The 22,436-nt window shown below is 42.6% G+C and overlaps 1 protein-coding gene across 2 annotated transcripts; it reads left to right on the top strand.

Moving 5' to 3' along the window:
• The first annotated feature begins 213 nt into the window (after positions 1–213).
• tlx2 (T cell leukemia homeobox 2) lies at positions 214–20,445 on the top strand. 2 transcript variants are annotated; one of them, XM_086105885.1, is made up of 5 exons: positions 214–1,201; positions 9,187–9,411; positions 11,443–11,680; positions 19,632–19,812; positions 20,056–20,445. In XM_086105885.1, exons 1-5 carry the CDS (start codon positions 661–663, stop codon positions 20,065–20,067), a joined length of 1,197 nt encoding a protein of 398 aa, XP_085962011.1. In that variant the 5' UTR covers positions 214–660; the 3' UTR covers positions 20,068–20,445. The 2 variants fall into 2 exon arrangements, with proteins under 2 accessions (XP_085962011.1, XP_085962010.1); XM_086105884.1 differs by lacking the exon at positions 20,056–20,445 and having other exon boundaries at positions 19,632–19,998.
• Positions 20,446–22,436: the final 1,991 nt, after the last annotated feature.

Here is a 22,436-nt window from a genome sequence, read left to right as displayed (position 1 = left end):
CATTCACAGAAAAATTACTGAAAGGACGAATTGGAGTGTTACTTCGTGGCCTCCGGCATCATTTAAAGCCACAAAAGCCCCACTTAGCTTTTGACCGCCAACAAAGTTGCTGTCTCTTTAAGAGCAACGTGCACGTCCACTAAAGATGAAGAAGAGGAGGAAGAAAGAGAAAGAAGAGAAGGAGGAGGAAGAGGAAGAGGAGGAGGGCTCGGCCGAATGGCAGCTCTCGCGCATAGGCTCGTCTCACCTGCTCTTGAACACAACACGAGTCACCCGGCTCACCGCGGCGAGTCAAAAGTGTCCGGTCGAGGATTCGCTCGGTTTTGACGCACATGGATCTTCACCAGCAGCATCCCCAGCCGTGGGCCCTCGCAGGCTCTCCGGGGGCCCAACGCTCGGATTTGTGTCAGTAAGTGATTTGTCACACTCATGCCGGGTCCGCGTAAAATGGAATACGCTGTCTCTTAGCCCCCTTTGGACACAAACAATGGCACCATTTGGGTCGTTTTACGCATTGGATCTATTGTTATTATCCTCACCGTGGGCCAGCATGGATGCTTGAAAGCAAGCAGACTGCAACAAATATAGTGTGAGAGAGAAAAAACACACACATCTGTGCTTGTTATTTGAATAAGATTACACAAAAAAAAAAAAAAAAAGATGGAGCACACGGGCATTGAGGAGGTGAACCAAACTCACCAGCAGCAGCAGCAGCAGCAGCAGCAGCAGCACGAACCCATCAGTTTCGGCATCGACCAGATCCTCAACACCTCGGAGCAATCCCAGAGCGGCTGCATGCTTCCCAACCGGACCGGGGATCCCGAGTACGCCGCGCTGGCCGCCGCCTCCAACGCCGTCTACGGCAACGGCTACGGCGGCGTGTACAACCCGGCTTGCTCCATGGGCCTGGCCGGCTCCTATAACGTCAACATGAACATGAACGTCAGTATGAACATGAACGTCAACGTCAACTCGGCGGCGGCGGGGGCGGCGGGGTCGGGGGCCGGCGGGGTGATCCGGGTCCCGGCGCACAGGCCCATGCCGCCGCCGCCACCTCCACCGCCCAACTCGGCTGCCGGCGGGACCCATCAGCCGCCTCCCGGCCTCGGCCCGGTGCCTGGCATGGGGCCCATAGGCAATGGCAATTTTACCTTCCCCTGGATGGAGAGCAGCAGGAGGTTTGCCAAAGACAGACTAACAGGTAAATTACTGTTAGTTTTTTTCAAATATTACATCATGCGTGTGTGTGTGTGTGTGTGTGTGTGTGTGTGTGTGCGCGCGTGTGTGTGTATGCGATGCCTGGTTGTGTTCAAAAGTGTTTTTTGACCAGAAAATTTAGTATTCCAGTAAAACACATGAAGTAGTCTTATGGCCCGCCAGATATGCATTCCTAAAATATGTTTGTTCACAAATCTGTACTGAAAACAATGTAGGACAAACATAGTATTGGGGGGTGGCAGTAGAATCCAAGAGGAACTTTTTCAAGATGAAGCTTCAGGACGTTCAGAGTCCCCAAATATCCACAAAAATGCTCAGAAACTGCTTTTGCATCATACTTTTTGGGGAAAGTGTATAGCAACAAGTGAACCACGAGAGAAATGGTTAAAATTGGCCCAAAATCATGCATAAAAATGTGTTGTTGCATTCAAGCAGTGTTGATAAAACAAGGAAAAAAATCCAATATCAACAAAAAGCTCATAAAACGTATGTAAAAATGCATCATTGTTTTTCACAACTTCAACACTCTAAAAACAAGTACAAATCAAAAGAACTGTTACGAGAAGTCAAAAAACAAGCACGCAAATGCATCAATTCTTTGCGCCATTTTTGTGCTCCAAAAAGAAGTACAAACCAAGAGGAGCGGTCACAAAAAAACCCTCAAAATATGCACAAAATGCTTTTAAAACGCACCTTTGCATCAGTACACAAATTTAGGAGAGCATTTGACCATACGTAAAGCCCAAAAGCAACTGGCGCTAAAACAAAGCCCCACATTCTCATAAAACTGGTTTTTGCATCACATTTGAACATTTCACATGACCCTCAACTGCAACAACAAAAGGGAAATGGTCAAACCATGCTGTGAACGAGGATGCGTATTTTAAAATGTCATAAACCTGCTTGGATTTATACTTCATTTACCTATCGAACACACGTTTCAGGTTGGAACCATCCACGTGGCTATTTGTTAAAAAAATAAATAAAATAAAACACCACTATCTGCACACTAATGTTCATAAAATGTGTATGCAGTCAACGGAGGGAACGAGCCCCTGTTCTTTTTTCAAGAAATAATAAACATCTTAGAAATGTATATGCATTCATATTTTGATTATACATTGAACATTACACGAGACGATAGTGATGGTATATGACAATATATATGAAAAATATTAATACACCCCGCACCCCTAACACAATTTCTCCACTGGTGATGAATAAAGGATATTTAAGTCATTGTTAATTGTAAACGAATACTGTTTTTAGTATTAAAGAAACTGAATGCGGCACTGCTACCAAGATGTCTGAAATGCAAAACAAGAAACAAACAAATCTTTCAAGAAATGCTTTCGTCTGCCATTTTATTCTATAATGTATTTTTTCAAATTGTTGTCTATGCAAAACTGACCAATTAGAGCGCACATTATTCGCAAATATGAATCCCTTTCATTGTAATATATGAATCATATTAATGGCTTTTTGACTCGAAGTCGATAGATGACGATGTATACTTTGACTACACTTCCTATACATTATTTATCCGTATTGTAATGAAGCTCATGCTGAGCCAGGCTGTTGTCTTATACATAATATATATATATATATATATATACGTGTAATGCTGGCGAACATATCATTCATATTCAGAACGTTTTTAAACGGTACTATTGATTAGTCAAGTGTGCGTATGTGTCACATGATCTCACAGTTACGAAGATGAAAGTCCCCCCCCCCCACCCTTCCTTAGATATTGACCATTCTGTTCATTCGATGTGAAGAATTATTAATACTGATGTGTGTATGTGTGTGTGTGTGTGTTGGGAGGGGTCAAATGCAAAAGGCTCCACTCGTTTCAAGACTCACTGATGATCTCTCCTTTTAATTCCTCCATTTTGTCGACGTAGGCCGCCCTATTGATCAGAAAATGGCGTCCAATTAAAAAGACACGAGCAAGAGATTTTGGGGGGGGGGGGGCAAAAATGCACGATTTGGTTTGCACAATTTAGATTTTCGTCACCCGTGACGTGTTTTTGTGCAAAATACTGAGTCATTACTTGTAAGACTGTTTTATATGTTGCGGAAATTTACCACGTTTATAAAAAGATGCCATTTCATTGCGTTTTCTGTTCATGTTTGGCTACACGTTGTTGTTTTTTTTTTATTCTCTTTACACATACTGTGGAAAGACGTCTTTTGTTGTTGTTGTTTGAGTCATCAGATTAAATGTCCATTTCTAAATTTTCTCGACCTTTCTTGTAGGATATTATTTTTTATGTTCATGTTTGAACACACACACACACACACACACACACACACTCACACACACACACACACACACACACACACATTTTTAACATACAAAGACGTTTTCATGTTTGGCTAATAAGTTCTATAGATGTACAAATAAAAAAAAGTGCAATATTTTTATTTTCATTTTCACACATTATTTTCTTTCGTTTTACCACGTATTTGTATGGTAATCGGTCATTTTATCATCCTATCGACATATACGCTTAAAATCCAGTTCACATTTCTCGCATTGTTTCTCTCGTTTTTAATCTATACTGTGGTTTGACGTTTTATTTATTTTGAATAGTTAATTCAATCTTCAAATTGTAGCCAAAAGCTGATACCTAATTGTTCCATTGCGTTTTTCATGATGCATACGAGACGTTTTTAAAGCCATCGATTACGTATTAAATAATAAAAACAATGCCAAAATTTTAGAGTATGTCAAGTTGTATTTGCTTTTTATAATGAGACGTTGTTACTCAAACCATATTTTTACAATCTTTCAGTTTTGCTTATAATGGGGGGAAAAAGGTCACGATTTCAAAGTTGTCACGTCTTTTTAACACAACGTATTTCCTTATTTGATTTGGAAAATACATACACAGTATGGTGCATTTTCAGTCCGATAAAGAGCCATTCCCCCTGATTGATCGTTGACACGCGTGGGCCATGCAGTCCGAGTAAGACTCGTCACCCTAATACGACACGCGACAATAAACAGAGCAGCCATCACGTCCACTTTGCTCAGCATAAATAAATAAATAAACACAAATCAGCAGCAGCCTGCCTGAACGCCAGCCTCCTTTCTGCCTTGCGTCTCGCGCCTGCAACGCCGCACGGTAATAAATAGAACTGTACAATATGTTCATGTTCTATTTCAATATCCCCGTTTGAATCCTTCACGGATTTATTTATTAGATTGCCCGAGAAAAGGTAATATCCGCAGTGGGGGGGGGGAAGAGCCGCTTCGTCACCGAGAAGTGTTATTAAGTACATCACACACCCGCACGCCTCCTTATATTATACACGCCACATATTCTCTGCGGTAGCGTTTTGCTTTTGGTCGAATTGGGTTAGAGCCCAAACATGCACGTTTTGTCTTATTGGGAGAACACGATTTTTTTTGGGGGGGGGGGGGGTGCTTGCATTTAAGCAGGGAAAATAATTCATATTTCATAGACTCCACCTGGAGTGTTTTAGCACAGCTTTAGTGAGGGCTCTTAATATTTTAAACAGTCATAATGACCTATTGATTAGAGTGTTGTTTTTGTGAGATTGTATGTTTCCATCAATGGTGCAGTATTTCAGAGTGGGCACAAAAAATATAAATTCAGTCATTTTTGAATTTGGTCTAAATTTGGAGGTTTCGAAAACTTGCATTAGTCGAATTTGGAATGATTGTTTTTTTTTTTTGGGGGGGGGGGGACTCAGGTGAAAATGAAATATAAATGTACCTTATTTATTTTCACCTATTTACAATGCGGTGGAGCCCCAGTATTTGCAAGCAAAATCCACCTATAACTGACGTTCATTTCAATCCATTGAAATAGTTTACCCCCCCCCCCCCACAAAATCTGCATCAACTGCCAATAGGCATTTAAAAAATGAAAAATAGGGGTTGACTCCCAATATAGAACCCCCCAACAAATAAATGACTAAATAAATAAATATTGGAGGAAAATCAGAGAATAGCTGAACCTGTGGGTGCACTGGAGTGAGTATGCAGGGGTCCACTGTACTGAGCTTTCTGAGGGGTGTCGTCCATTGAAATACTGTATTTTCTGTCGGACCCTATTGGGTCGAGCATAATGGCATTGGGGCAGGGGTACAAAAAACTTTTGTTCAGCCAATTTTCAAATCAATATTTTTGGAGGGGATGAAAAGTAATATACATGTACTTTATTTACATTCAAATACTTACAATCCCGTGCTTTCTTCGAGGTGTGGCATGTACAAATTGTAACCATTTAAAATAATCTTGCACCCATTACAACATCAGATCTGAAGAGAAATGTGGATTCATTTTCAGACCAATAAATTCTATCTGCAATTTTCAAAAATTTGCATAATCCCAGATTCACAATTTTTAAAAAATGTCTAAATTCAAGTTTACACACGCCCTTATATCATATGCACCCTGAGTTGAGAACCTATGCAACCTAACCTAATGCAATGCATTCATTTGCAAGGTTTAAGCCATGAAAAGAATGTCACCGCTCAGTGTGTCCTTTTTTATGTGCCACACATGTAAGAATCCTGTTTAATGCTGTTTTCCTCTACCTAACAAAGTTTTAACATGTCCAAAAACTTGAACAAATGTCAGCTATCATTGTGTTCCCTATATGCCAACAAAAAAGAAATTAAGGTCAGGATGTATTCCTGTTTTTGGGCATGTTTTTAGATTTCACTGGAAAGAGGTCAAAGGAGTGAAATAGTAGGGGTTGCAAGAACATAAACATTGTGGGGTGGCGTAATTGAAAAGCTAGGAACAGAATTTTTTTAGGCGATCCTTTGGACCTTACGTGGTATCGGTTCAAGTATAATGGCACTGCAAATAGGGAAACAGGGGTTGCAATAATTGTATTTTTTTGGGGGGGTGGGTGCGCAGGATGGTACAAGTCAACGGATGAGCAATGCATTTATCTGGTTGCATTTGAATTCCAGCTGTCTATTCAATCTTTTTCAGCAGTGACTCGAGTGTTCCTTTCTATGTGCCTGGTCCTTTATTTAGGATGCAGATGGCCCAAAATAGCATCTAATGCCGAACATTTATATGGCCAGACACACTGCTTGTGAGCCTAAACAGGCCTGCAAAGTCAGACGCTGACGTACTTGGACTCAAAAATTATAAAATGAAAAAAAAAAAACAAGATGAAAATAAAATGTACACAGAGCTGAAATAGTCAAATACGGTGGCACCTGCTTATTGGAATAGACTGATGGTGAAATTTGGGGGTCCGCCAACATTTTCTAGAAAAACAGGGAAACAGTAAATCCAAAAATGAGATATCCTTAAATCCTGGGTCATGGACTCGCATCTTCAGGTAGCATCGATGGGATTCAAACCGACTAATGATAATGATAAAAAAAGTCACTCACAACCCCTCCCCCCCTGAAGAAATCTTTTAGTGGGGTATACAGTTGCCATTCTCACAATTACGGACCATGAAACCTGATGATGTTCATAAAAAAAAGTGTAGAAGATTAGGGAGTGTCATTACTGAGCAATATGTCCCTAAATGCGCTTGTCATTACACGATGACGTTCAAATTGCAGCAATCCGTCTTGAAATCACAAAGCTCAGGAGCACCTTAGAACTCACCGCACTGTTGCCAAATAGTATCAGCGATGCTCACGGGACTCCTGAACAGATGTTTATACTCATTTGGGCTCCGGGTGATCTTTTTTTTGCTGGCCAAAGAGTTGGAAAGAAACAACAAAAAAGCAAGATTGTTTCACGTTCTATTGCTCTCCGTCACGGTAAGAGTGTGGCGAGTGGTTGGTTGGGCGAGTGGATCTATGGCCAAAAATGATCCTCTTCCACACGTATCGATTGTGTGTTTATCCCACGACTGACAAAATAGACAGGATTCATAGATATTTTATGATGCAGATGATAAGTGGTTATTAATACTTGCAATGAAAGTGAGCCAAGCAAGCAGGCAGGAAGACCAATATGACAATATGCAAGTTTCCTATTTGGGGAACAAAAACGCTCAAGTAAAAGGAACAAAATTGTCATTGATGCATAACTGTGGCATGTATTTTTTGAGATATGTTTGCTAATGTTATAAATTATTTAAATCGAATAGAAGTTCATATTTTGGATCCTTCAAACTGGGTAGTGGGTGTGAAAACTGGCTAGTGATTTCTCAACTCAACTCAACTCAACTGTATTTATAGAGCACTTTCAAACAGCCATCGCTGCATACAAAGTGCTGTACATGGAGCAACTAACATATATACAACAATAAAGCTATAAATCAGTAACAAAGATGGTAGAAGGCACGAAACAGTAAAACTAAGATCAGATCTGAGTCATGCTGAGTCAAATGCCAAAGAATACAAGTGAGTTTTGAGGCGGGTTTTAAAGATGGGCAGCGAAGGGGCTTGCCGAATGTTCAGTGGGAGGTCATTCCAGAGAGAGGAACAGCAACGGAAAAGGCTCGATCCCCTCTGAGTTTTCGTTTAGTTCTTGGTACTTCTAATAATGTCTGGTCCGCAGACCTGAGGCGCCAGGCAGGTGGATGAGCTCAGAGAAGTAAGGTGGCGCAAGGTCCCAGAATAGAGCCCTGTGGAACACCACATGACAGTGGAGTAGTACGTGACTCAGAGCAGCCAAGGCTGACACAAAAGGTTCTGTCAGCTAAATAGGACTTAAACCACTCAAGAGCACTACCGCCAATGCCCACCAAGTGCTGCAAACGAGTCAACAGAATACTGTGATCCACTGTATCAAATGCTGCAGTTAAATCCAATAAAACCAGACACACATAGTCACCAGTGTCATTTGCCAGGAGGATGTCATTAGAAACGCATAACAGGGCTGAATCTGTGCTATGCATCATCTTGAAACCTGACTGGAAGACCTTATGTTGTTTATGTTCATCCAAGAAAGATTTCAACTGCACGTGCACCACTTTTTCCAGAATTTGAAACAGGGGTCCTAGCTGTAGAAACCTTATTGACAAATTTCATTTGATTCTAACGGTCTTAAAAATATATTATTTTTAAAAGTGTTTTTAAAATAACTTTTCACTGTTTTTAATGACAATTCAGGGTGGCAGGACAGTTGACTGGTTAGCACGGCCGCTTCACAGTGCAGAGGGGCAGGGTTTGATTCTAGCCTTCCTGTTTGGAGTTTGCATGTTCTCCCTCAGCCTGCGTGGGTTTTCTCTGGGTATTACAGTTTCCTCCCACATTCCAAAAACATGAATGGCGGGTTAATGGAACACTCTCCAAGTTGTCCCTCGGTGTGAGTGGGGGCGCGGCTGGTTGTTGTGCCCCGCGATCGGCTGGCAACCAGTTTGGGGCGTGCCCCGCCCACTGCCCGAATACAGCTGAGATAGGCTCCAACATGTTTCCGCCACCCACTTGAGAAGAAGCCCATGAGAAAATGGATGGAGGGATGACACTCCAGATACATTTTCTTAGTGAACCCACTTATAAATTTTGCTTGCCTCATCGTCTAATTGCATAAGCCATCTTTGTTGGGGAAAAAACGAAACACATTTTAGTGAGCTCCTTGGTATTGTCGATTGATTTGGTAAGTTAAAAAAAAAAAGACATTGATGTACTTGGATGCATAATAACACGTTAGTTTCTCACCTCCACTTGTAATAGTGTTGTATAGAGTTGTTTTATTCATCTGCTTTTATGACGTGTATATGTCATTTTTCACATCACTTCTTTCTATTATCCTTGCTGACTTACCTGTGACCAACCCCCTTGACGTTATGGTGTTGATGCCGATTGACTGCTTTGATTTACCATCCTCAGCAATGCTATCTGTCACTTGTGTTACTCAACTGAAAGCATAATTGTCATTCAAATAGCCGGAGTTCTTCATTCAGGCTTCTCCCTCATGTAATTCACCACCCTGGGCCGCCGATGGCGCCCGGCTGGCTGCTCTGCTCCAGATGCGGGACCTCACCGTTTCTCCCTTTCCTTTAGGGGAGCAGGCAGAGGAGAGCCGAGCACGAGAGGCCGCGGGGGGGCCGGGGAACGGGGCAGCGGCGGCCGGGCCCCTCTGCCCTCTCCCCAAGGGGGACATCGGCAGGGTCCCCGTCTGGAGCACGGTGGAGACCTTAGCTAAATGCTATTACCCCGAGCTCGCGCACCTGCGAGATGGCAATGGCCTCCTCGCAGACTATTCTTTCCCAAAGGGGGCTTGCCCAGGTGAGTCACCGCCTCACCCGAATGCACAACAAATTGGCATCACCCTCCTCATCCATGCACACCTTAAAAATGACAGAATATTTCAAATAGGTGGGGCTTGCCCAGGTGAGTCACCGCCTCAGCAACAAATGGCCTACCACCTCCTTTCCTACACACAACCTTGAATTTTTTTTTATCAAAATATGACTCAAACATACAAATACCTTCCAAGATGGTGCACCCACTCCCCGCTCCCTCTCACAGATGGTCTCAAAAAATAGCTGAAAAATAGTACAGAACCCATTTAACGGCATCAGCATGTTAAAAATAAAAAATAAAAATGTACAAGTTGTATGCATAACTATGCTGACTTTAGGATCAATGTTTCATCGTACATGATCAAAACACACTCCTAAACATTTGCACCAAATAAGTCAAAATAAATAAAGCCCAAAATATTGCAAAACTCTAAAATATGTTGAAGAAAAAACATTTAACAGCAACAGTGTGATAAAATAAAATATTTACAAGCTATACATTTAACAATTTTGACTTTAAGCATCGATGCAAACATGCTCAAGATAAGACAAAACATTGAGAACAAAAACAACCACCATATATATGGCAACACCTCCTTCCCCAATACACAATAGTTACAAAAATAGGAAAAATAAAGCCTGTTTAAAATTTTGATTCCTCATATACACGAAACAAAACAAGTGACAAAACATCCAAAAGATTTAGAACCACAAACTAGATGGTGTAGCCCTTCTCCCTAACCTAAAAAATGTCAGAAAAAAAGTCCATTTCAGGCATCATTGGGATAAAATAAAATAAATAAATCAATAAATGCATTCAAGGTGCCAGCACATATACGCTACACTAAATTGACATGAGAGAGAAGGTGCACCACAGCTCTTCACTACACAACCTGGAAAACATAGCCCATTTAAAAAGCATCATTTAATCAGGCAAAGTTGATCAAACAACCAAGTTAAATGGAGCACCCCTCCCCCCGATAGGCAACCTAAAAAATAGGACACAATACTTGTGTTATTGATATACCAGATATACTGTAACATACCAATGTACTTTAAAGCTTATGCACCATCATTTGGGCATCCTTGATGAAGCCAATGTGAGATCATGCCACAAACATTGCTGACATGCCATGACAACAATTAGGGATGGGCTGGTTGACGACACTTTCATGATCAACTAAGGAGAAAATGAACATTTAATCATTATTTTATTTTTTGAATGATTCATTTAATGAGGGCAGCATGGCAGAGGTGCAGGGTTTGAGAATCCACCTCTGGTCTTCATGTGTGGAGTTTGCATGTTCTCCCAGTGCCTGCGTGGCTTTTCTCCGGGTAATTCGGTTTCCTCCCACATTCCAAAAACATGCACGGCAGGCTGATTGAACACTCTAAATTGTCCCTGTGTGTGAGTGCAAATGGGCGTTCGTCTCTGTGTGCCCTGCGATTGGCTGGCAACCGATTCAGGGTGTACCCTGTCTACTCCCCGAAGACGGCTGGGGCAGGCTCCGGCATGCCTGCGATCCTCGTGAGGATGAAGCGGATCTGAAAATGGATGGATGGAGAATTTCTGAGAACATTTTGTTGTTGTTGTTTTCTTTTCCTACTCCATTCTGTAATTTTTCCTTCTGAGAAATGTGATTTCATTGATTCACAGACAATCATAATTACAATCGTCCTCAACTGGCAGCTTCCAGGCCTTTCGCTCAGAGGCCCGAAATGTACCACAAAATTGGCAATCACTTCATCCAGTTAAGGACTGAAAAACAAACCAAATCTCCAGGGAAATCTTTTCTTCCTGGGTTTTGATGGTAATAACTGATCCGGGACATAAATCACCAGAGGCGGGAAAAAGTTGAGGTTTTAATAGGTTTTAGCAAAGCAAGTTCCAAGTCCTAAAAGTGTCTCACTCAAGTACCCCCACCTCTACCAATCACTGCAATGATTTGTCAGTTTTTGCTTGTGTTTGACCACTCCAAAACACAGCCTGCTCCTGTGTTTCTCCATTTTCCAGCCGCCCTGTCACCCTTCTCTGTGACCCGCCGCATCGGCCACCCGTACCAGAACCGCACGCCGCCCAAGAGGAAAAAGCCCCGCACGTCCTTCAGCCGGGTGCAGATCTGCGAGTTGGAGAAACGCTTCCACCGGCAGAAGTACCTGGCGTCGGCCGAGCGTGCCACGCTGGCCAAGGCCCTCAAGATGACAGACGCCCAAGTTAAGACGTGGTTTCAGAACAGGCGAACAAAATGGCGGTAAGAGTCGCGATGCTACACTGTTGAACTCCTACAAGACACAGAAATTCCTAAACCATGGTGTGTGAGATTAAACATGTTTTGCTAAACAACAGGGCAAATGGTTGAAGGCTAGTCCAGTTTCACATTTTCTATTCCTGTTCAAAATGGTAAAACATTAAGAAACCGAAAATTGAAAGAATCCGCAATAAAGCACATCATGATGCCCTTTTATTGTTTACGTGGTTGTCACAAGTAAAAAGGCTGAAGGAGAATGCAGTTTGAAATTTGTCATTCCTATTCAAAATGGTCCAACATTCAGAACTGACTGAAAACGGAAAGAAACCGCATTGAAGCATTGCACGATGCAGGATAGCCTCTTCTTATTTTTTCAAAGTCATATTGCTAAGTAGAATTCAGTTGGTATTGAAATCACCCATTCCTGTTAAAAATCATGGTAACATGTTGAGAGCTCATTGAAAATGTAAAGATCTTAATTAAAGCACTTGATAATGGCCGGAGCTCACTGGAAATCCAAATAATCCGCATTTAAAGCATTTCATGAGGCTAGATGGTTTCTTCATGTCTGATTCGTTTGTTCTAATTAGAACTCAAGAAATGCAGCCCTAAACTGATCCATCAAAACAGCATGTGCACTTTTGTCAAGCCCTAAATGGACGCGCTTTGTTTTGCCCTTAGATCCAAAGTAGCTTCTGATGTTGCACAAAATGGCTGTTGCGGTTTAAACGTCGGAGGCGCCTCGCAACACGGCGCGTGCCTTTTTATTTTGCTTAGCTGGGCGGCCGGCAGAGGCCAGTTCGCTTGACCAAGCACAATTACCGGAGCCTCCTAAAAGGCCTTTTAGAAAGCTGCTGTCCACAGCAATACTCAAAGCCTCTCACCGGAGACACGTGCATTCTCTGCACTTCATTCTTGCCGCTGTTTGCATTCGTTTGGAGGTGAACGTGTGATAAATCCAATTACCCCGCGTCCTTAAAGTGACCGTGCCTTTAAAAAGCATATCTGAAGCCACTAGGCAACATGATGTTCACTCAAAAATGAGTATTTTTGTTTTGGTTGTTTGTCAGCAAATAACCAAGGTGTTTACAGACTCACTTCTACAATAAGTACTTTATAGGTATCCATCCATCCATTTTCCGAACCGCTTAATCCTCACTAGGGTCGCGGGGGGTGCCGCAGCCTATCCCAGCCGTCTTCGGGCAGTAGGCGGGGGGACACCCTGAACCGGTTGCCAGCCAATCGCAGGGCACACACAGAGACGAACAACCACGCGCGCTCACACTCACACCGAGGGATAATTTAGAGTGTTCAATCAGCCTGCCATGCATGTTTTTGGAACGTGGGAGGAAACCGGAGCACCCGGAGAAAACCCACGCAGGCCCGGGGAGAACATGCAAACTCCACACAGGGAGGCCGGAGCTGGAATCGAACCCGGTACCTCTGCACTGTGAAGCCGACGTGCTAACCACTGGACTACCGGGCTGCACTTTATAGGTATTGAAAATATTTTCAAAACATTGAAAAAGTAATAATCTGTGAACAGAACCGCAAGTACGGGTGGCTCTACTGTTTGTTTGCTCGGACGGTTTTATGACAGCTGTATTTAACGGCTGTACGGAATATTTGGTGATCTGCTTTTTCAAATGTTTTTTTTTTTTTTAAATGATACCTTTTGTTGAGTTTTTAAGTGCAGAATACTTATGGCGACCGTTTTTTTCATCTCACACACACCAGGAATACACCATGATAATTAAAAAAAAAAACTGACTAACTAAAAGCAATAAACGACATTAAAACTCAGCATTTTCGGAAAAAAAAATGTAAAAACTAGTGATGTTCTATTCCACTTTTTTTCCCAGACCGATACCAGTACAAGTATTCAGTCTTAGAGGACTCATGCGTACTGTGTAACAATACCTCTCGTACTTTTAATTAATTTCACTTAACACAATGACAACAAATTGTGAACTAAGATCAATCTTTCTTCCGCAGATGATGATTCGCTAATGTGGCTCACTGCCGCAATATAGTGACAACTCCTGCTGAGGAGAATTTCTTTTTTGGACCCTAAGCATCAGGGGTAGTAAGTACTCCACGAGTACCCGATACCTTAAACTATGGCTGGAATTGGCCCGATACTGATACGTGGAATTGATACTCGCCCATCCTGAATAAAAAACACTCTAAGAAGTAATTAAAACTAATTGAATTTGAAAAACAAAACTAAAAAGAAGTATAAACTACAATGAAAAATACTCATATGCAATCAAGACACCACTGTACTGTATAATATATGTTCTAGTATTCAATATTTTGTATTGATATTAGCATGTGCTTGGCAAAATTCATTGGTGGAAGTAATCGTAATCATTCTCACCCACCACAAAGTTGGTGGGTGAGCGGATGCTGGTCTGTCAAGGAGGGGAAGCTCAATTTCGGTCTACATCATAAAATGTGTCCATTTATTTATACGTGAATTGTACTCTCCGATCCTTTTCTAGAAAATGATCTGTGACCCTGTCATACCAACAAGGCATCTTTTCCAGGGACTTAACTAGTGTCCCGCTGCTCGGTTAGGACGGAAACTGTGGTGATATAGGTCAGTCTGCGAACACAAGCAACTACAATAAAACCCACCAGAAATAAAAGATTCATTTGTTGCTAGTCGTTTTCAACAAAGAGCGTGTCGCTTAGATGATTAGAAGAAGTCTCCAGTTCAACTCAGAACAGAATGAGAATTGAAAAATGCTCCCACGGATGCCTACACTAGAAGATCGGTGATCGGCTCATTTTGCTGTCAATCAAAAAGAGATTCAGCCTCAGACAGATCATCCAATCATCATGCAGAAAAGCTCAGTGTCCGTGCCAGCCGATACACGCCCACAGTCCATCGACTCCCAGAGACGCTGAGCGTCCGGTGGGCGGGACAAAACCAGCATTTATCCAATAACTCGTCTCGTTTCAATGCATTGGGACTCCTCTCTAGACGCCCAGCGTCCGCGCTGTAGACGCTCAGCGTCCAGACAGTTTAAAGCACACTGAAGGTGCGGGAATGAATGAGAAGAGAGTCGCGTCATTCCCTGTAATAAGAAGCTGATTCGGAACAAAAGTTGAGCGCGTTTAGGCGCATATTTAGTCAATGACATGTACACACAATTGTATGTACACACACACATATATTTGATCACTTATTTTTTGACATTTTAGGGGAAGCTGAGCTTCCCTTGCAGTCTTAGAGCAATCGCCTCTGCAACTCATGTACAGCAAACACCAATTTCAATGCCTAAAACTAAATTCAGCACAGACAAAATGGCGTGTCAAGACGAATAAGCGCCCAGGCCTTAACCCACTTCCTCGTTTGACCGAGATTGATGCTGCCGCTGCCGTAGCAGTGTGCACCTGCTAGCCTCAACATGAGGGATGCGCTCACGTGACAAGCATGCTAACTAACAAGATGGTGATCGAATCAGCAGGCAGCCAACCATATTATGGTAATGCTGTTAGCAATAACGCGTGGCTAATGGCCGCAGCTTGCTGCGCGCGCCTGCGTGAGGGCCATAGCTGCCCTAATCATTTTCTTCTTGTTGCCATTAGCACAGCATTTCACTCCAGCCTGGTTATTGATTTTTGATATGGATATTGATCAAAACATACTATAGACTTAAATGGGCTGCACTACTCGGCTGCCATCAGCAGAGGCACCGTTGAGTTACTCTTGACTATTTTGCAAAATAAAGAAAAACAGTCAGCTATGAGAGGTTGAGTTTATTAAAAAAATAGAAATAGTGTGCTCTCTAAGTGTATCCATGGTGGATATAAAATATGAAATATGTGGTTTATCAGTTAATTTATATGGATGCATATTGCTTGGAAATGGATTGGATGGATTTTATGTCCAACTTAAATTGTAAGTTTTGACCTAGGTTATCCCTTCAACTTAATGCCTTTATTCATTTAAAGTTGAAAATCTTTGGTTGTACTTGAATAAGTTGTATATTTTAATGTCATAATTTGTATGATTCCACTTCATAGGTTTCCTTAAGAACCTTTTAACTTGAGTTTCAGTTGCCCTAAGTTTTACATGTAATTTGTTGTGTGCGTGTGTGTGTGTGCGTGTGCGTGTGTGTGCGCGCGCGTGTGTGTGTGTGTGTGTATGTGTTTTTATCCTTTTTTAGGGAAATTACAGACCCTCAGGTAAAATTACTTGCTTTTGCCTAAAGTCAGTCCGCCCATGGGATAAGGTGCATCTTAATATATGCATGTACAACATGAAAAATGCCTCCTTGAATCCATCTGAGAGATGGTTTCTGACAAGCTGTGCTCCTGTGTTTGGTTCGCAACAGACAGGTTCTGTAGTTTAATTTTTCATCTAAAGCTACTCTTCTGCAAAATCAGAGTCGGGGTAATCCAACCACCTCACGACATGCCGTACAACACGCGCATCTCCATGTTAACACGTGTAACGCTGAGCCGCCCACCTCCCTGCCCGCCAGTCAGGTTTCCTCCTCGCTAACACTTGCCACTCAGCCAGATCAGCTGTCATCTCGCCCTCTCAATCCCCCGACACAGGTGGCGAGGAAATAAAAATGCTAATGTGCAGCTTTCTCCGTGGCGTGTTAACACTCAAACAATACTTGTAATGTTGACATGGCTACCAGTTATTTTGCGTTTGTCTCACAAATGGTGGGGACCATTTGTCTGTTGTTTGATTCGACTCTCACTGGACGAAACCATTAGTCAAGTCAAGTCAAGTCAACTTTATTGTCAAATGTGCTACATGTGCAACATACAGCACAAATTAAATTACTTTCCTCTCAACCACAGGAAAGAGAGAGGAGCCGCTGGGGGTGCCCGCGCTGCCATCAAAAGAACAGTTAACGTAAAATGACAAAATAATACAACGCAACACATAAAAGACACCTATAGTCGTGCAATCTCAACCACTTTTTCTGCATACATGTTGTTTGAAGCAGTTACAGATGAAAGAGGAGCGAATCAAAGTGTCCTTTCACCAGTGGATCAAAGACGTCTCCTGAAAATGTGCACATGTCGGCTACAAGCTAAGTTTGAAAGCAAACACGAAGCTGCCGCGTCCATTGACGAAAAATCGCTCACATCTCCTTTCCCATGTAAATCCGCTTCAATTCCAAGCCGCGACTCCCAGTTCCACATACGCATCGGCGCTCTGCGCTGACCCTCCTCTCTTCTCATTGTCGACTCCACAAGCATCCATCCAGCCGCAGACTGTCCAACAGCAATGACCTTTTCCGCTGAACAAAGCGGGGCTGTGAAAATGCTGAACATTACAGGCGCAAAACAAAATCGCTCCGGGGCTGTCCAGCAACAACAGTCAAATGGCGCCGACATTCCTCCCAATCAAAATCAGTGGTGGTACACGCGTGCTGCCGAGAAGGCACAACCTCCAAGCACAGATTCTTCTCCTTTGACGAACGTCGTGGGGGAAAAAATGCTGAAAACAATCCACAGCAGGTCAACACGACGTAACAACAAACACAATGTGACAAAACAAAACACAAAATCAACCCAAAAAAATAAATAACAAGACTCTTGAACAGCATTTGCCAACGGCACATCTTGGAAAAAAAACAAAAACACAGAACCACAACTTCTACTGCCACAGAGCATACTTTCACACTGCCTGTGAAAATACTTTTTCACCTTGTTTATGTGATATGTGCAAGATTACTCAGGTCTTTTACCACCAAAATATTCAATTTTGCTGAGTTCAACATGAAAGGAAAACATGTAAATGCCAGATGTGTCTGCTGTTAGCTGTGTAAAACAAAGCCTCTTTTACACTGACTTTGAAAGCATCTTTTTGTGTCGCTGTTCTGCTTGAAAGGTACTGATAAGGAATGGGGGAGTTGGGTGGAGCCAACATAGACATTTCCTCTTTTGGCCCGGTGTCACGGTCATAACAGAGTTGGGATGCCACCTGTGTGTAAGCGTATTTTGCATTGCTGGGATCCCATGTTGATGCGTGAAAGTTACTGCAATATCCTGCTCTGCTGGATTCTCTGTTTAAGGCACAGGAGGATAAATGTCAGCTCTACTGTTACGGATGCCAATAGCCTGTAGGATCGCTGCGTGAAAGAGGCCCATTAATGCCAATTCTTCCCAGATTTTTCCTTTGTTTCCGTTCAGTGTGAAAGGTAGTAACACAGAGTAGGCCACACAACATACAGCTTCAGAGAAGTACCTCACTAGTATCAGAGCCCAAACTGATCTGAAGTTGAACACTTGATGCTCACATCGCACGCACTGTCATGCGTGTTAAAAATTCTCGTCACTGTCCAATCAATGCTGACATGCTGTTCCTCAGCAAGATTGTACGATTGGCATGCGACGTGCTTAAACCAAGGAATTACTTGACATGACTTGCTTGAAATGTAGTTGGGACTTGACTTGACTGGCTTGGTTTTTGCCATGGGAATCTGGGACTGACATGAAAGTTGCAGGTGAAAACTGAAGAATTATGGCTGACTTGCTCCCACTTCCTGCTGAAAGGACGAAGGAACTAATATGGTGTACTAATACTGTAATTCTGTAAGAAAGGCAGCAGTGAATAAAATGGCAGATCTCGATGTGATGCAGTATAATTTGCGGGACCTCTGAGTGATCGTGCGGGATCCATTTTGTCATTCATTGCCTGTTTACAAATTCACATTCATTTTTTTACCCTGGTGGAGCCCATCATCAGCTATTGGGAAGAATGGGAATGTGGATGGCTAAGTGAAGCATTTTAAACGCGACACGTGAGCTACGATAGTTAACACGCTTCAAAAGTGCATCCCATGCCTCGATGATCTTAGCGGCCGTTATGGCTGCTGCTCATTATGGCATGCGTGTGTAAATGCGTGTGTATGCGCGCGTGCGGTAATGAGCAGATCACGGGAGGTTGGTTGATCGAAAAGTAGATCTTCCGTCAAAAAAGGTTGGGCACCCCTTCGCTACATTGCAAGGAGAAAAAAAACATTTAACCGTGAAGGCTCATTGTGTATTTGTAGCCAACTTAGTCATTTTGATAGTAGGCAAATATAGATTCATACAGCATGTGTTGCCTTCAATGTAAGGCTTATATAAGGCTTTTAATTTTTTGCTGCTCCAGACATATTTGTTTTTTGTTTTTCTTTGGTCCAATATGGCTCTTTCGACATTTTGAGTTGCCGACCCCTGCCCTAAGCTAACAAACAAGAGAGGTGTCCTTCGATATCACTGTCGCACGATCGGGTTTGGAAGACCATCTCCCAAGTGCCCAGTTCACAGAGGTCCATTTTACATCATCTCGCTGCTTATAAACGTAGCCCGTCAATATGGACTCATGGACTCCAGCAACTGCGATTGGCTGGCAACTATTTCAGGTTGTACCACACCTACTGCCCGAGGACAGCTGGGATAGGCTCCAGCACGACTGTTGTGGGATCAGAAAATGGATGGGTGTATGGATGGATGAACTCCAGTGAGTCCGTTTCCGCTTTCACCATGTACGCCGCAAACCTCTCCTGCGATGCTGCATTTAAAAGGGAAGGAGAGGAGCCACTTCAATTGGCTGGGAAGGAAGCAAGTGTTCAATCGCACAGCGTGTGTGTGTGTGTGTGTGTGTGTGTGTGTGTGTGTGTGTGTCTACAAAAATACTCCATAAGAAAGAAAACTCCACCGAAGCGCACCGTTAGATAGGCTGCGCTTTGCGTTCGATTTGCATAGAAGACATTACTGGATATACATTTTTTTGCCTTAAGTTCCCATCTAAAAATGTTTAGAATTGCCTAATTCTAAACATATCACAAACTCGGTTTCTAAAACACTTCAATATCACTTTAATATTATCCAGGGCTTTGGTGTCATCTTGTTCTGTACTAGCAAATCCGGTTCCTTGTCTCTCTACCCACAGCAATGCTAAAACCCTCTCTGGTCTCTTCTACCCGATCAGGAGACAGACGGCAGAGGAGCGGGAGGCCGAGAGGCAGCAGGCCAACCGGCTCATGCTCCAGCTCCAGCAGGAAGCCTTCCAAAAGACCCTGAGCCAGCCCCTGCAGCCCGACCCGCTCTGCCTGCACAACTCCTCCCTGTACGCCCTGCAGAACCTGCAGCCCTGGGCGGATGACAATAAGGTGACGTCCGTCACCTCCGTGGCATCTGTTGTGTGAATGTGTGTAAGCATGTGTGTGTGGGAAGGATTCTGCCAGGTCGAAACCCATGACTCCTTCTGAATGGACACAGTCTGGACCAAGAATGTACAGTACAGTACTTACCAAAAAAGTTCATGATATTGGGCTATGTTTTGAAGTTTTTATGATTAGTCGAAGTGTTGAGTCATTTTCCTGCCTTACACCACATTTCCGCTTTCCCTTCAGCTGACGGTCTAAAAAGGCGGGAGGGACCCCCTAACTAATGGACACCTGTGTACATGCCCACCTATCAAGACTGATCCACCCCCCCTCCCTTTTTACCGCTAGAAGCTTCAAGAGGATGCAGAGACTTTTGTGCCCATGTCTGCAAAAAAAAAAAAAAAAAAAGAAATACACACCTGGATTCTCCCTATGACTTTGTACAATGTAGTAATAAAAGAAAATGCATGTTTAAATCCTTTTCTGTATGCGCTGGCTGGGAGTTCTGCTGTTTGCCAGCACTCCTCATGGATAAGGACTTCCTTACGACGGTCCATCTTGAAGGGTGTTTTATATTAAATGATATTGTGGCTTTTTTGGGAAATAATGACAATTTCTTGTGTTTCGTGTCAGTTTGTGTTCTGGGTCATGACAATTTGAGGTGGGACTAAAAGTGTCAAAAAGAGCACTTTAAAAACTGTAACTGTAGTGTTTAACATCAATCAAAATGACAATTAAACAAAACATATTTTGATAAATAACAACAGAGTAAAAGTTAAAAACAATACAAACACACACGGCACTAAAATAAGGGCTCAAGTATCATGCTGTGTTGAACACCATGGAATAAAAATGTGTTTTAAGTATGGTTTAAAAAAAAAAATTGTCTAATGTTAACCGGGAGGTCGTTACATAGTTTAGGGGAGAGAGAAAAAGCACTTGGACTTTTTACAGGAGTGTCTGGGCAGCTGACCAGGGAAACTAGGCAGGAGAGTGGCGATGAAGCAGCCCAGAAGGGTAAGATGGTGTGAGATCAAAGTGGCTAGCCTGTGATTTGTAGTTCATAGATTTCTAACTTCAAGCTCAAAGTGTGGCTCCACCATCAGCTCCACTCTTAGTTGCCATGGTAACAAAATGTGGATTTACCATCGTCCAGTAGGGGAATTGGATAAGGGCTGGCTACCTTGCAAAAAAAGGGGGTGGAAAGTATACTGTAATTATTGATCCTTGGGCTATTTGGACGCCACAGACATTGTGAAACGTGAGACCGGTTTTCAAATGTGAAATTTAAAACATGTCTTTGAGCAAATTGGGATAAGCTTTTGGATGATTGTTGTTATTAGGCTTGTGTTGTCAAGGTGACCAAAAAACAAAGAAAAAAAAAAAGACAGCGAGCAGCCGTAAACATTTTGTTATCAGCGGATCCACCCTATCGGCCAAATGTTTTTTCAGCCAAGTCATAACAAAAGATTAGCAATCTGGAAGGTGCAGTAAACACCTCATTCAGGTTCCCTGATCGTAAATGAGCCTTCGTCCTTGTGACATCCCGCAGAACGGGCCACGACTTCACCTCCTCTTCACTAAAACTCAAGTGGCCTTCTTGTTTATCTTAGCAGACCAGTGTGTTCCAAAGCAGCATTTTGTGGCGCTTGTTGGCTTGTAAATGAGGCAGGGCGCTAGACAAATGGAGTGTATGTCCTCATCACTGTTTTGAGCTTTGGGGGTTCAACTCTCGGCGCCGGCCTTCCTGTGCAGACTCACGTTGTGCTTTGTGGGATTTTCCAGGGGCAGTCTGACAAGACTCTAATTTGTCAATAGGTGTGATTGTGAGTGTGAATGGAACATATAGGCATTACTCTCCAAAACTTTGGGACACGGGGTTTTCGGGTAATGTTTCAGCAAAACCTTAAAATTCACAATGGCCCCTACAGGTCAACTTCATTTGACCTTCTTGAAAGTGTTGAATGCACATATGCAACTGTTCTGAGATTCAGTACCTTAGGCACAACTTCCTGTCCTCCCACAAGCAGCTGAACGGCAAAATTCACAAGCGGTGTTTGATCCATGAATTGAACACAACATTTCCTGGTTCATTTAGAATTGGTATTGAAACAGTCGTTTTTAATCATACTGTTCACATTTGGACATCATGAAATCAGCATACAGATCCTTCAAATACTAAGTAGCCAGAAAATCTGGAACAGAGGTAGAGAGACTGTAAAGAGTCATAAAAAGTCATAAAATTGGGCATCCTTGGAAATTTTCAAACCTGTAGCTATTTTGTTCTTCAGCTCCTTGCTGGACAACAGCAAATAGTGCGCAACGTAGTGAAACACTGAGCAGTACGGCTGGGCGATTAATCGAAACTTTGATTTCGGCTTATCGCAATTTTTAAAATGTTATAATCGAAGAAAAATGAATACCTTGCAGAGCGGTCCCAGGTTTTCCCAGTAAACCCTAAGGCTTGTGGGGGAAAAATAAGCTAACAATAAATATTGTATAGAGAGAAGGTAAATGCTTATTCACATTATTTGAATTTGGGCAAAGATGTAAGGCATCAAAGGAATGGATGTCGCAAAATGAAAATTGAGGCTTGAATTACACATACAGTATTTACTAGGCCATGA

This window comes from Hippocampus guttulatus, chromosome 2, assembly GCF_054856545.1.
Source record: "Hippocampus guttulatus isolate MCC_2025c chromosome 2, RoL_Hgut_1.0, whole genome shotgun sequence".
NCBI classification, from domain to species: domain Eukaryota; kingdom Metazoa; phylum Chordata; class Actinopteri; order Syngnathiformes; family Syngnathidae; genus Hippocampus; species Hippocampus guttulatus.
Note: the sequence above shows the minus strand (reverse complement) of the source record. Positions and strands in the feature narration are given on the sequence as shown.